Raw genomic sequence first — 13,838 nt, 5'->3', positions numbered from 1 at the left:
AAATGATATCAGACTATGAAATTAAGTTGTTATCAAACCCACTATGATGTTTCTTATGGGGCAAACTGCACCTACTAGAAGGCCAGAAGGTTAACATTTATTTCTACCTGTAACCACGGCGACTTGTATCAGTCAGCATAGGGAAGAGGTTGGGGGTGATTGGACAATTAAACACAAGATTTTCACTAAGGAGACCATTGATTGTGTCACTTGTCAAAAAATAGCCTCAGTCAATATTGACTTTTTTTGAACACATGTACATAAGTTTACTTACGTAACATATTTAACTTGAGCAGCTCACATCATATAAATGACTTATTTCAACCCAAGACATCTTCTTTTTCTAAACATAACCAAGTAGTTTAGCGACCATGTCAAAACACAAACCACTTCCTCATTATTGCTACCATGGTAACAAAAGAGGGGTTCACCTGTTGTCAGTACTCTCCAATGGTCGTAAGTCGTGTGATAAATGTCTTCTGAGACGAGGAGGGAGGAGGGCCTTCTGCTCAGTCCTGATTAAAATGGATAATAATGATGTCATAAAAAAGTAAGTGGAAATACTGTAAAACTACGAATTGTTGTTTTTTTGTGTAGTTTTTTTTTAATAAAACGTGATATAATGTTTTTACTAGTGAGGTTTAGAAATGCCGTTAGTCCGATTTTTTTTTTTTTTTTTTTTTTTTTTTTTTTTTTTTTTTTTTTAAAGAAACACATGACTTCATGGCTTTAGAAATTAGTGGTGATTCAACATAGCTTGCAGGGAAATACAGAGCAAAATAAGAAGCAGACAGCAGAGATGACAATAATAGAACTGATACAATGAGAGATTTCCATTGTCTTCCTGCAGAGTTGAGTCAGCCTATTACTGTGAACAACACACAGAGGATGTTTGGTGGGTGCGAGGATATGGACACTTGTTGTCCAGGAAGTCACAAAGCCTAGCAATTAAAGGAGGATGTCTTTTTTTTTAATGAGGATATCCTGTGCTCACAATCCTGTCATGTGATCGAGGTAACCACAACATCTTTAGGAGAACTATTTTGAAAACCTTTAATGGAGTTGACATAGATGGCCTTTGCTGTTTACTGCCACACATAGAGACATTACCAGATTCATAATAAGGATAATACATTAATCGATTTCAGCAGGGGGAGAAAGAGAGAAACAAAGACTCCTGCACACATTTGGCCACTTGTTTTCATTTTATAAGTGAGGTTTCTTTCCGATGACCTTCATCTGCCATTTTTTTTAAACACAGTTGTATCTGTCAAAAACCCGTTATGATGTGCAAGTAATTCATTGACCTGTAAAGTCTTTACAACTTTAAAGCCACATTATAAAATCTTTCTGTGATTATTTTATTGTATTTGTTTGTTTTACTTTTGGTGAGCGCATTACATTGAAAACAAAAAATTAAAATAGTATGGTCACATAAAGTTAACATGGCAAATGTGTTAGCAAACAATTGCATTATTAACACATCTGACACACACAAAGTGTTCAGAGTCAAAATTCACGCAAAATGTACAATGTCATCATACAAAAATAGCCCATTACAATTAAAAGTCTTACATACATGTAGGGACAAAATTGTTATCAGCAAAATTTACTTCGAGTTATATCAGTAAAAATACTCTTCTCTTTTAATATCAATGTTATATTAATATAATAGTACTGACATTACTAATTCTTATATATAAGAGGCATTTCATGTTGTGCCTTGTTGAGTTTGAGTTATTTATAATTACTTTACTTACTTTTGGGAAGTTAAATTTGTGATACATTATAATATTTTATCAAATGATCATAAGTGAAAATGAATATATACATAGAGCAGGTTTAACATATGACTTTCATGTCTTGTAGCTCTTCTACACAGTCTCATGCAAAAGTTGACAGATGACATCTAAAGTAATAACTTAATTTTGGACTTTAATAAGAGTTTATTGAAATAAGTGTAACATACTGATGCTGGCCTCCAGAGGGCCCTCACAATGCAGAATGTGATATAACACAGTAGCATGAGACCAGGTGTGAGAGAACGGAAAATGAGCTGCACTTTTACTGGCTACTAGTGAAATGTTAATGCTGTTGTCAGCAAACATTACATGCATTTAACAGGATGCATTTATTCAAACAAGGCTACAATTTTTGCCTTGTTTAAGCCATGGACTATGTGCTGCCTGCCAGCAGCTTGAATTGCCTTGTTTTTGACATCAGCCAGACTTTGAAGTACAAAACAGTTGGCTTCACAAAGCCTTACACAGTGACTTTGCTCTCATTTATTGAATCATTTTGGCTCCACTGCTGCCACTGCTCAGTGTCTCTTTACATCAGCTGCCTGCAGTCTGCTGTATCTTCATCTTCTGATGCTGTGCACAGAGCCACAAAAAGAAACACACACACAAACACACAGTCAGGGGCCAGAGGACACACATGTGCATAGATGAAGGTTTTTATTTCTCAATTAAAGCAAAATACTGTTTACACCGATCTGTTTACACTCATATATTATTACTGCAGTAGAAGAGTGTGCAGATATACAGAAATATTCACTGCACAACAAACTGTATAAATAAATGGGAAATGAAGTGGCTTGTCAACAAGATGTATGAGGAAAACAATTACCAATTGGAGGTACTTGGTAATAATAAGGGCATCCAAATGTACATTACTGTGTGACTTCAGGCCTGCTGTTATTAAATATTCATCGGTCCAGGTTATGGATTGGCAGACTTTGCTGTGTCGCAAACACTGAGCAGCAAAACAAGTACAGTTGCCATGGTTTCAGGTGTGTTGGCCAGATGTTTTCCATCTTTGTGGAGCACCTGCTTCCTAATAGAGCTCCCTGGGAATCACAGTGTAGTTTCTCAGGATGCAAACCAGACATTTTGATATCATTTGTCAGATAAGCTATATTTCAAACACATAATACTCACCATGTTGTATAATGTTCCTTGATAGAAGTGAATGGGAGCAAATGGGAGGTTTTTCTTCCATAAATTCTCTACTTAACTTGATTTCACGGGCTTCTCATCATAAATTTCAGGGTTTTTTGTATATTTTTATGGATATAAAGGTTCAATTCTGTGTCAGCAGCATGCCTCAATGAGAAGTTAGATTTAACATGTCTTTACAGACCAGAGGCCGAATGTTTTATGTGCAGCTAAGAATATTTTCGTTGAATATAGTGTTATTTATTTTCTTATTTGTATTCTTTCGTCTTCCCTTTTATACCTTTCTTGTTTGATTTATATACTTAATTTTGTATTTGTAATTTTTTTTTATCAAGGATATTTTGCTTTTTCTTTTGACGTGATTTCCACCTCACACCTTTTCTTCTGTATTTGTTTTAATTATGTGCACCTGACTACATGTTTGAAAAGAGGTTGTAGAGTAACTAAGGACATTTCGACATGTCACAGTAGGAAAAGCACAATAACAAAGTTAATCATGGCTGAATTCCATTTAGCTGCTCCAGTTCCAGTGTCCTGGTAAGCATGCTGGCTCACTGTCACACAGTCATAGCTTACTGGCACTTGAGTAGAGCAGACAAAATTTAATTAGTAACACCTGCACTTCTACTGCTATGAGAAGTCAAAAAACGTTTGATGTGAGCAAGACCTACTTTGATTGTTATTTTTGTTTTACATTTACTTTGGATATTATAGTCATCTTTATGACATGTGATGTTGTTGCCTTTTATAACTCGTTTATATCTGTGAGCCTCTGCGACTTATCTCTGATTTGTTTTAATTATGTGTGCCTGACACTACTTAGCCTTTTAAAAGAGTTTTGACTGTGACAGTCCCACTGACGAAGACATAAAACAAGTTTTTTTTTTCTTCTTCTGCATTACAAAAGAATGTAGATGCAGGATTACATCTCGCTCTTTTAAATTTACTGCAATTTAAAATCTTCACTGATTAATTCTTTATAATGGTGTTGCAAAGTGAAACAACCTTCCATTAAAAACAAGTCACTATAAAACAATGGGGACTTTCAGAAAATAGGTCAGAGATCATTTATGGACTACAGTGACAGATTGTTGATCAAATTTCATTACAGATATTTCTTTTTTCATCTAGTTTGCGAGGATGTAGTTTTGGTTTTAAGATTTAGTTGTTTAATTTTGAAGTTAAATTTTTTATGTCTGTGTTTTAACATCTTGTGAATAAGCGCTTATGGATTCTCACATAAATCAAATCAAAACTTGAAATTTGTCTTTCTTTTTATGTAGTAAAGTTAGTTTGAAGATACAATTGATTAATCTGGACCCACATTCACTCAAAGATTGTTAAGTATTTTTTTCTTTTAGAGTTGCATGGGATCAGTAAACGGTGTAACTCCCTGAGGGAAGATGTAGTCTGTTTTTAAGTCTATTGCTGCCCTCTGCTGGCCAGAATTGGTGCATCATATGTACTCCTCCAAAAAAAAGGTTTGAAGACACACAACAATGAGAAATATTATTTTCATTATGATTAATTCGCTTGGAAAAAAATCAAATGTTTATGGTGCTTTGGGGGATGGATATCATCCTGACAGACATAAAAGGTTTTTACTACCACTTTTGGTCTCAAATTCTACATTCTTGACCTCCTGTTGTGAAGACTGCCCCACATATTTTCATACATATTGTCTCCAGATGGAATAACAGACTCATCATTTCTAATTTGGAGTTCATTGGCTTCAAATTCAAAAACACAACTGAGAATAAAATCATAAAAAACAAGTTGTTGTTTGCTGGTTTTGTGTACTAATGCAAATGCTTAGAAATGAATGAAAAACCAACAAACATTTTGCATTTTATGCGCTCACCAGCTGGTCAGAATTTAATGTTGCATTTTTAGGATCTTGAAAGTTTGGCTTGTTTGTGTGAGCGATAGCTTCCATCGAGTCTCGTTTCCTGTTAACAACAACTGCTCTGTTTCATTTCTTTCTTATCATGACAGATAGCTCAACCCAACAAGATCCTCTTTCTTAAGTTGTGACTGATGTGTGTCAGCAGAAACTCATTTGAGGTTTAGTCTGTTGTGCCTTTTTTGACTACTATTTTCTTTAGTTTGCTTTCATAACAAGTATTTCTCTGTTTGATAATCATATAATTTGTTATATTTACTAATAAAGTATATATTTTATAAAAACTTCTCTCTCGCAGACTGAGTATTGGCTTGATGTGCAGGCCTCCGAGGCAATATTGATGACCTTAAAAAACATATGAAGCTGAAATAAATAATGTTTCGGGTGACAGTTTTGCATTTCCCATGCCATCAGTGGGATGGACTCACTGGTGAGGTGGGAGGCCATGCAGGAGTGACGCATGGGTCTCCCTAGGCAGTGTGGGAAAGAAACTTGCCGGTATTCAGTTAACCGGGCAGGTCAAGGGTCAGATGTCTTTGAGATTTTCCCCAAAATGTGCAATCACAACCTATGTGTAAGGCCTAATGATTGATAAGTGAGGTGCTGTATACTGGCCTCTTCTAAAGTTAAATGTGTGTCTTAAAGCTGCAGTAACCAATATTTTTGATCTATCCAATATCCACATTGTTATATGTAGTAAAAAAAAAAAAAAAAAGACCTGCTTCTGAAGCCAACCCTAAGAAAAGGATCACTGAATAGTTTTTTAGCTGCTCTTTTTTTCCTTTGTTTTCCAGCAGTAAACCAGTTTCATCTCTTCACATTCACTCTTCTATCATTTCCAGCAGCAGCGGCCGGCCCCTTTTTATCTTTATTATTACTATTTGGATAAAACCAGTAAATAGAGAATAGTTTGCAAATACTGTTTTCACAACAGCTTTATAAGATAGTAAATACAAAGGTTTTCAGCTTGTTGCACTTCCCCCAAGAGGCCAGCAAAATCTGTTATTACTGCTTTGAACCAGCAATAATTGATTTGTTGGACACTTGAATAAGTTGTAAAAATCATACCGAGACATGAAATTTTAACTTATATGGAGAACTTGTTTCTGGCTATATTATGCAGAAGTCCAATATTCATTTTCTTTAAGCTCCATTTTTAATTTCTAAATCTGCTAAATGTTCCTCTGTGTGAATCAGCTAACATATAAATGCATCTGCCTTTTGTTTTGTGCTGAGCAGATAGTGTGCAGTGAGGTTTTTTTTTTCTCCTGAAAACAACTGCCTGCTGTGGCTCAAAACAACACTGTGAGAGCAGTGAGAGTGAACCAAGCAGTGAAATTGGGCTGCACACATAAGAAATGAGCTGAAACTTACTTTAAAGCTCCATAAAGCTGAGGGGAGCTGCAGAATTAGGTGACAATTCTCTTCAGGTTTATCAATACAAGTGAGCCCTTTAACTTTGTCTGTTAGTATATTATTATTACAAACATATTGATTGTAGCCACTTAAAAGAAACAAATGGTCACAGCAGAGGCTATTCTGCACAACAGTAAACATTAGCCACTCAACATTTATTATTAATGTAGCTGTAACAAAGTGCTGCTGTAAATCATCACTGCTTCTAATTATGTGTAACCATTTATCATTTTCTGGATGCTGTGTCCTCAGGGAGTATCTTAGCAGCTGACCTCTGACCTCTGCTATGACTGTCAGTGCTTGTGCCTGATATGGATCCCGGCATATCTCCTGGCTCAACTGGGTGGTCGGTACAGTACCAACACACCACCCCATCATGACAGGCCAGATACTGTGGGAATCCTCTCCACGGTCAAACCCAGAGACACCAGCACCGCATAGTGCTAGGTGTTAACCCTTGTCCAACTGAAGCGTAGCATCAAAACATATGGCCCAAAACCATGAAATGGTACATATCTCTTGTACTCCCTAATGCATACAACAGAGATCTCTATCTGAGAGCTTGAACTGCACTTACACATGTGTATTGTTCTCCCCCCCCCCCCCTTTGCCTGTTACTGCTAAACTGCTAAAACCACTTCTAAAGTGGTGCACAAGCTGTTGTGAACTTTGCATAAGGAAAAGAGTGTCGAGTTTTAACGCCTGTCTGCGTCTCAGAAATTGATAGGTGTGGGGAAAGGAGACAAGATAAGCAAGTCAAACTCATATTAATCTTTACTTTGACAATTTTTATTGAACTGATTGATATTAGTGTTATCCAAAATCAACTGGATGTTATCATACACATTTGCCTTTGGATAACACTTAGATTGAACATGACCTAGATGTGTAAGAATCTTCACAGAAGACTCATATTAATCTTTAATCGTTTTTCTTATTATAATCAGGTTTTTTGTGAGGCCAAAGCCTAAAATTTAAACATCCACAGCTTAAAGATATGATGCCTGGCACAGCTGAAATGTAATATTACTTGTATTTGAGCTTAATAAACAACATCCAACTAATCTGCTCCAAAAGCTCACAGCATCTTTCAGCTCCTCTAAAGCCTCTCACAGCCCTGTAGACAAGGTGTCCAGCTCACCAACGTCAGCAATCTCCGGAGCTCTGCACCCCTGCTTTCTGTCTTCAGTGGTTTTCAAAAGGGCAAAGTTCAGATCTCTCACTGGGTCTTGTTTATCGCAGTAGGGGTTGTGTGAATGGGGCAGAAGGGTACAGGGTGGAAGGTGGGGGGAGGGAAGCAGGGCTTGTTCTCAAGTGGTTACCTCAAGGAAAGCACCCAGCCAGAGCCAGTGGTCCATGGGTGAGAGCACGGTGAAGAGGACATGATATAAAAAGAGTCGAGGGACACAACACCGCAGAGAGAAAGGCAGCTTTCACAAACTCGGACTCAATAAACGTGGATATTCACCAGACCAGGACAACCGACTTTGCATTTACATCCTTCATCACCAGCCTATATTTTCCGCCTGCCATCAGAGAAGTCAGAATGGCCCTGCTGCTGAATTACTGGATGTCTTTGATTGCTCTGTCACTGACTGTGACCACAAGCCATGCTCTGAGGAGGTAAAAAAAAAACGTATTCCTTTTTTAACCTACCTGCTTTCCTTAACGAAACAAGACTGTAATACAGCAGTGACACTTTACTATGTATTTGCTTTTCCATAAGCGAAAGTGTTCTACAACGAAATAGTGACAGCTGACACAAAAACAAATAAGGACAGGAAAACAAATGTGGTTTAATGGTTCATTATAAAAGCTAATGATTTCAGCATTGGCTAAACATGTGCTTTTGTTCCTTTTTCTGGCTAGGCACTATGAGCAAAGCAGTCTGTACTCTATTAAGGGATCATTGTTGTACTGGGATGATGGCCAGGCATATGTATCAGATATATTGCATGGAAAATATACTACCTCACAGATCTCTTTAGTGTCCCCCCCCCCCCCCTCTTCCTCTGTATTCATTTTGCTTCCTTTAATTTCCCCTCTTCCCTGTTTTATTGCTAGAATCTCCCTAAAGAAGATGCCGTCCATCAGAGAGACACTGCAGGAGATGGATGTTTCTGTAGAGCAGGTGTTGACTGAGCTGGCCCAGACAACCACAGATGACACCAATAACGGGACTGTTCCCACACCTCTAACCAATTACTTAGATGTGAGATGCTTTTATGTGCCATTTATCTAATGGAAAACTCTTGAAACTTATTGTGAAAGGTTCTAATACCCACATATGATTGGACATCTACTGTAGACATCTCAAATTGAAGGTACCTGGATTTGCTGTCTTAGTTTTGAGAATAAAGCCAGACTTTAGTCTTCAAGGTTACAGGGCCACTCATCCAAGATACTTCATCAATTCTCTTCGATGTGTTGAAATGTCTTCAGGAATAAAACAGCAGATCCAGATTCCTAAGAATAAGAACTTTAAAAATATTCTTTGTATGTGTGTCATAGTCACGATGTTATATTTCATATTCTCAAATTACATTTATGGATTAATATGCATGGGAAAAGTTTTTTTTCTCCAAAAAACATTCAAAGAATAAATTGTTTGTTCCAAACAGACTCAGTACTTTGGAGAAATCAGTATCGGCTCTCCGGCACAGATGTTCAACGTGGTGTTTGACACAGGCTCAGCTAACCTGTGGGTGCCCTCGCAAAGCTGCTCACCTTTCTCCACAGCCTGTTGTAAGTAAACACATACAAACTGTACTTACCATTTACTTATAATTACAATGTATCAACAATGTGACAATTCTCAGCTAAGTAATTTTTAGCTCTTTATACAGCAAACTAGCCTGCAACTTTTCTATTTCCGTTCAGTCTAATGACTCTCTCATGACATAGCCATTGTTCACTTCCTGCCTGTTCCCAAACATACAAACAGCTGGTGAACATAAAGGAGCATTCAATGACCAAAGAGAGAGATATTTCCCTGAAGAGTGGGTGGAGACCAATAACAAAGATAAAAAGGGAACATATATTGTACTTTCATTCACCAAGTGGCCAGAAGCAAAATTCCCAATAAATAGCATTGTTGCTCAGTCACAGCTAGATGGGTGAACAAAAATACTTTTCTCTTAACAAGTTCACCATATCAAAATTAAAGGCGACAATATGCCAATGTTAAGTGCCCAAATTGTTTATGTATGATCTCAAAAATGCAGTAATTGCAGGTTCAAATCGATACAATTAATTCTGTTTTTAATATAAATGAGATGTTGGAAGAAACTTTGTTCAATAAAATATCCCAGATACACCTTGTTTTATGACTCAAATGCATTTTGAACTTTTAGTTACTCACAACAGGTATGATGCCTCCAAATCCCGGACTTATGTAGAAAATGGAACTGGATTTTCCATCCAGTATGCCTCTGGGAATGTCAGGGGGTTCCTGAGCGAGGATGTGGTTGTGGTGAGTTTACAGTCAACCACCTAAATTAAAGTTACTTTTCACAGACAAATGCTTGAACTTCCTCTGCTATATTGCACTCTAACATTTTCACCTGCTTGTTTTTTTTTTTTTCTGCAGGTTGGTGGTCTACCTGTGGTGCAAGTGTTTGCCGAGGCCACATCTCTGTCTGCCATGCCCTTCATCTTTGCCAAGTTTGATGGAGTCCTGGGGATGGGTTATCCCAACGTGGCCATCGATGGCATCACTCCAGTGTTTGACCGCATCATTTCTCAGCATATCCTGAAGGAAGAGGTGTTCTCCATCTACTACAGCAGGTGGGTTGAAGTGAATCAAGTGAGCTGCTCTAGCTTGTCATTTTGTATAAAATCAGACTTACAGAAGAAAAAAAATATGAGATTCATTAAATAATTGAAGCAAAACGTGCTAAGTAAAATATGTTTTTGCTGTAAAAAAAAACAAACAAATTATGTCAAGATTTGAGGGGATTAATGAAAAAAAAAAACTCTATCTAAATCTAGCAATATTGTCTTGCACATCTGTTAAGTTTAAAATAAAGGTTATTTTTTTTCTCCCACTGTTAGACTAATATAAAAAAAAAATACCAGTAATGAAGAAAACCAAACATGAAGAACATCCTGTGAGGGTGATTACAAATCTGAGTGAGATGAGGGGGTGCTCTGAGAAAATAGTCAAAAGCTTATGTATGTTTTAATTTATTATGCCCAGATAAACCCAGAATAAATCAGTTTGAATAATATTATAATGTTTTCCTTTCCTCTAAGAAACATACAAATGAGAGGTCAGGGAATTAATCTTCAAAAGACCATCATCTAACTTGCCAAGAAATCAAAATAATCGGAGGCACAGTTGTAAATGACAAGAAGAATACGCACAATAAAAGTGGGCCTGAAGGATAATTTATAGATTTCTTTTTTTTTAGGGACCCAAAACACTCCCCAGGTGGAGAGCTGGTCCTTGGAGGCACAGATCCAAACTACTACACTGGAAACTTTAATTATATGGACACCAAAGAGACGGGCAAATGGGAAGTTACCATGAAAGGGTAAGATCTCTGATTCATACCGTATTCAACGAGTGTGTGTGTGTGTGTGTGTGTGTGTGTGTGTGTGTGTGTGTGTGTGTGTGTGTTGTGCGCACCCATTCACAAACTACAAGTATTTTGTTTTCCACCTCTTCTTTCATTCTCTCAGTATTTCTGTGGGGACGGAGATGATGTTTTGTGCAGAAAGCTGCACAGCTGTGATCGACACAGGCTCCTCCTACATCACAGGCCCAGCCTCCTCTGTGTCTGTGCTGATGAAAACCATCGGAGCACAGCTTGATGAAAGTGGAGTAAGTTTTTAAACACGCAACATAGTTTACCACAAAACACATTTGTGTGTAAAATACTGTTACCCAACATCACCCAATCCTTTGTGTTGTACGTTAGTACAAAGTAAGCTGTGACTCAGTGAAGACGTTGCCCAGTGTCACTTTCCACCTGGGTGGCCAGGAGTACTCCCTCACACAAGAGGATTATATCTTATGGGTAAGAAGGATGACACATTCTGGATCATTTTAAAATAAACATGAAGTGGTGGAACCTAACTACAACGTACACGCATATAGTCAATTCTCAGGTTGTGTAGCAGAGATTTACAAAAAAGATCTCTTAACACAAGTGATACGGTTATCTCTTGTTGTCCATTGCAATAAGGGCCCTCAAAATACTGAACATTTTGTATTTCAAATTTGGTTTCAAAAGATAAAAATGTAGGCGCACAAAATATGAAGTTTGGAGCATGAGATTTAAAAAAAAAAAAAAACACACACACAATCTTAAAGGATCCTGGGGGCTGCATGATTTAACAGTCTGAGATGGGATGTTATGCATAATAAATAATTTTAGGTTTTATATTTACGAGTACATTTCAAATTTCTTTTTAAGTTCAATTGTAATGGAGGATTTTTGCTTGTAAGAGGTTATTTCTATTGGTTTTCAATATATTTTACTGTTATAGTGACTAATAAAACTTTGTGGCTCCAGCAATCACAGATTGAGGGGGACATCTGCACCGTCACCTTCAGGGGCTTGGATGTGCCGCCCCCTACAGGTCCCATCTGGATTTTGGGAGCCAACTTTATTGCCCGCTATTACACAGAGTTTGACCGTCACAATAATCGGATAGGATTTGCTACAGCAGTCTGACAGGATGTTAAACATCGGCCCTATTGTTCTATTTGTCTGCTTTGTGCTGCTATCTCCCAATGTTTTCCCATCACTTATTGGTCTGATTCTCCCTTTAGTGGCTTTTTATGATAGCTCATGACCAAAATAAGTCTTCATTTACCGAAAATGATAACAAAGAATGCATGTTAAGGAATGTTGTTTGGAACATTTCTTGCAGTTCTGCTTTCCTACTATATAATATTTGGTACCAGTTGCACTGAACACCTTGTAAACATGTTTTTATTTATAAGCATCTACCAGCAAATGCAATATTTCTGTGCATGTAGCTCCACTTATTATCACATGTCAACAATGAAATTCATATTTGCATTGTTCTGACTTAACAACAATAAAGTTGTTTACTGAGGTTTCAATTTGAGTCAATCCTTATTCCATTAACGGCTGCATTGTTTCCATCCAAGTCTGTCGAATGCATTTTGTGATCATGTGAATGTCAAGGCCAAAGTTGGAAACAGACTGCTGGAACCGATTAAATTTGCCAATGCAGTGCACGTTCAAAAAGAATGTTATTGTATATAGTGAATAACTGTACATAATCTTTTATATTTTGGGTGGTGACCCATTGCCCAAGTGGTTAAAGTGCATACCACAAGGGCTAAAATGCCTTGAGCAGCTAGTCTCCAATTTGATTCCTGGCCAGCTGGATCATTTGTTGCATGTCTTTCCCCACATTGCCCTTCTCTCTCCACTGGTGCTATTAAAATTAAGGCACATAACGTCAAAAAATATAATCCTAAAAAACGTTTTTATTTTTATGTCACAGTGTAAAACATCTGGAGAAACATTCATTGAATGTGTGGCAGCCATATGCGCTGCACAGTCTGATGTTAAACCTCGTTTTCTTTCGCTCAAGTTGCCCCATACAGAGTGACTTTTAAGGAACCAACCAATATAGTAGGAGCAAGTACCGCCTGTCACTATGTCAACATTATTTTTTCAAATCCAAAAGATCCTTATGCAAGTTCTTGTGCAGTGTGCGAGTCCTGGCAGTGAGGAGCTGCATTTTTCACTTGCAAAACAAGTTATTTTGGTTTAGTTGACACTCAGTTTCTTATCAGATTAAAGATCACCATCAAAAGGTCTGAACTTCTAAACTTTTAGGTGCAAATATGCATCTCCGTGGTAATTTCAAGACTGACTCGGCAAAGACAGTTATTTCTGCTTACTGAGCAGGCAGAGGACACACAAAGACAATATAACAATAAAAGTACACATTCATCAGATGCTCTTGTCACATCTTTTTGTCTCATTTTCTCTAAATTGTCTGGGGAAGTCCTCTCGTGCTACGCTGAAGTCACAGTGGAAATGTCATGCTTCCTTGCTCTCATATCCATGAATTGTCTGCTTTCGATTTGATCTGTTGATAGTGTGATATGAGGTGAGGGTAGATCTCTATACTGGCAGTTGATCAACAGTCAAACCACTGCAAAAACATGTCCCAGTGTGAGTCAACACAACTATTTGGGCTGGAAATGTGCACAAACAACCACTCAGACACAAAAAAACTGACTCTGACATTTCATAAGATATAATTCATATTATTCCTGGCAAATATATCTTAGTTATATAGCTGAAATCCTGAAAATGAAATGTATACAGCCTATCATTGCTCAACAAGACACTCATCCATTTGCTGTAGCCTATAAAACATATATGTATATATTATAACATATTGTGGAATTTGAACTTTTACATCAACAAATGTTTTTTTATGTTATTGGTAACATTTAGATCGTTATCGTCATTTCAGGCCAAAGAATATTGTCTAATCTCATGATAATCGTCCTGAACTAAACTTTGCCCTTTATTTTAAGTTTTACCACTAATGAAACACAA

General features: G+C 37.3%; 1 protein-coding gene across 1 annotated transcript; it reads left to right on the top strand.

The window, feature by feature from the left end:
* Positions 1 to 7,810: 7,810 nt before the first annotated feature.
* On the top strand, positions 7,811 to 11,960 carry ren (renin). Its single transcript, XM_069140811.1, has 9 exons — positions 7,811 to 7,902; positions 8,344 to 8,491; positions 8,901 to 9,024; positions 9,633 to 9,751; positions 9,869 to 10,065; positions 10,692 to 10,814; positions 10,963 to 11,104; positions 11,202 to 11,300; positions 11,799 to 11,960. The coding sequence occupies exons 1-9, from the start codon at positions 7,826 to 7,828 to the stop codon at positions 11,958 to 11,960; spliced, it is 1,191 nt and encodes a 396-aa protein (XP_068996912.1). The 5' UTR covers positions 7,811 to 7,825.
* The last annotated feature ends 1,878 nt before the right edge of the window (positions 11,961 to 13,838 follow it).

This window comes from Embiotoca jacksoni, unplaced genomic scaffold (genome assembly GCF_022577435.1).
Source record: "Embiotoca jacksoni isolate LCO1_2020_lvr unplaced genomic scaffold, fEmbJac1.0.p SCAF_9, whole genome shotgun sequence".
NCBI classification, from domain to species: domain Eukaryota; kingdom Metazoa; phylum Chordata; class Actinopteri; family Embiotocidae; genus Embiotoca; species Embiotoca jacksoni.
The sequence above is the reverse complement of the archived record's forward strand: the minus strand, read 5'-3'. Positions and strand labels throughout refer to the sequence as shown.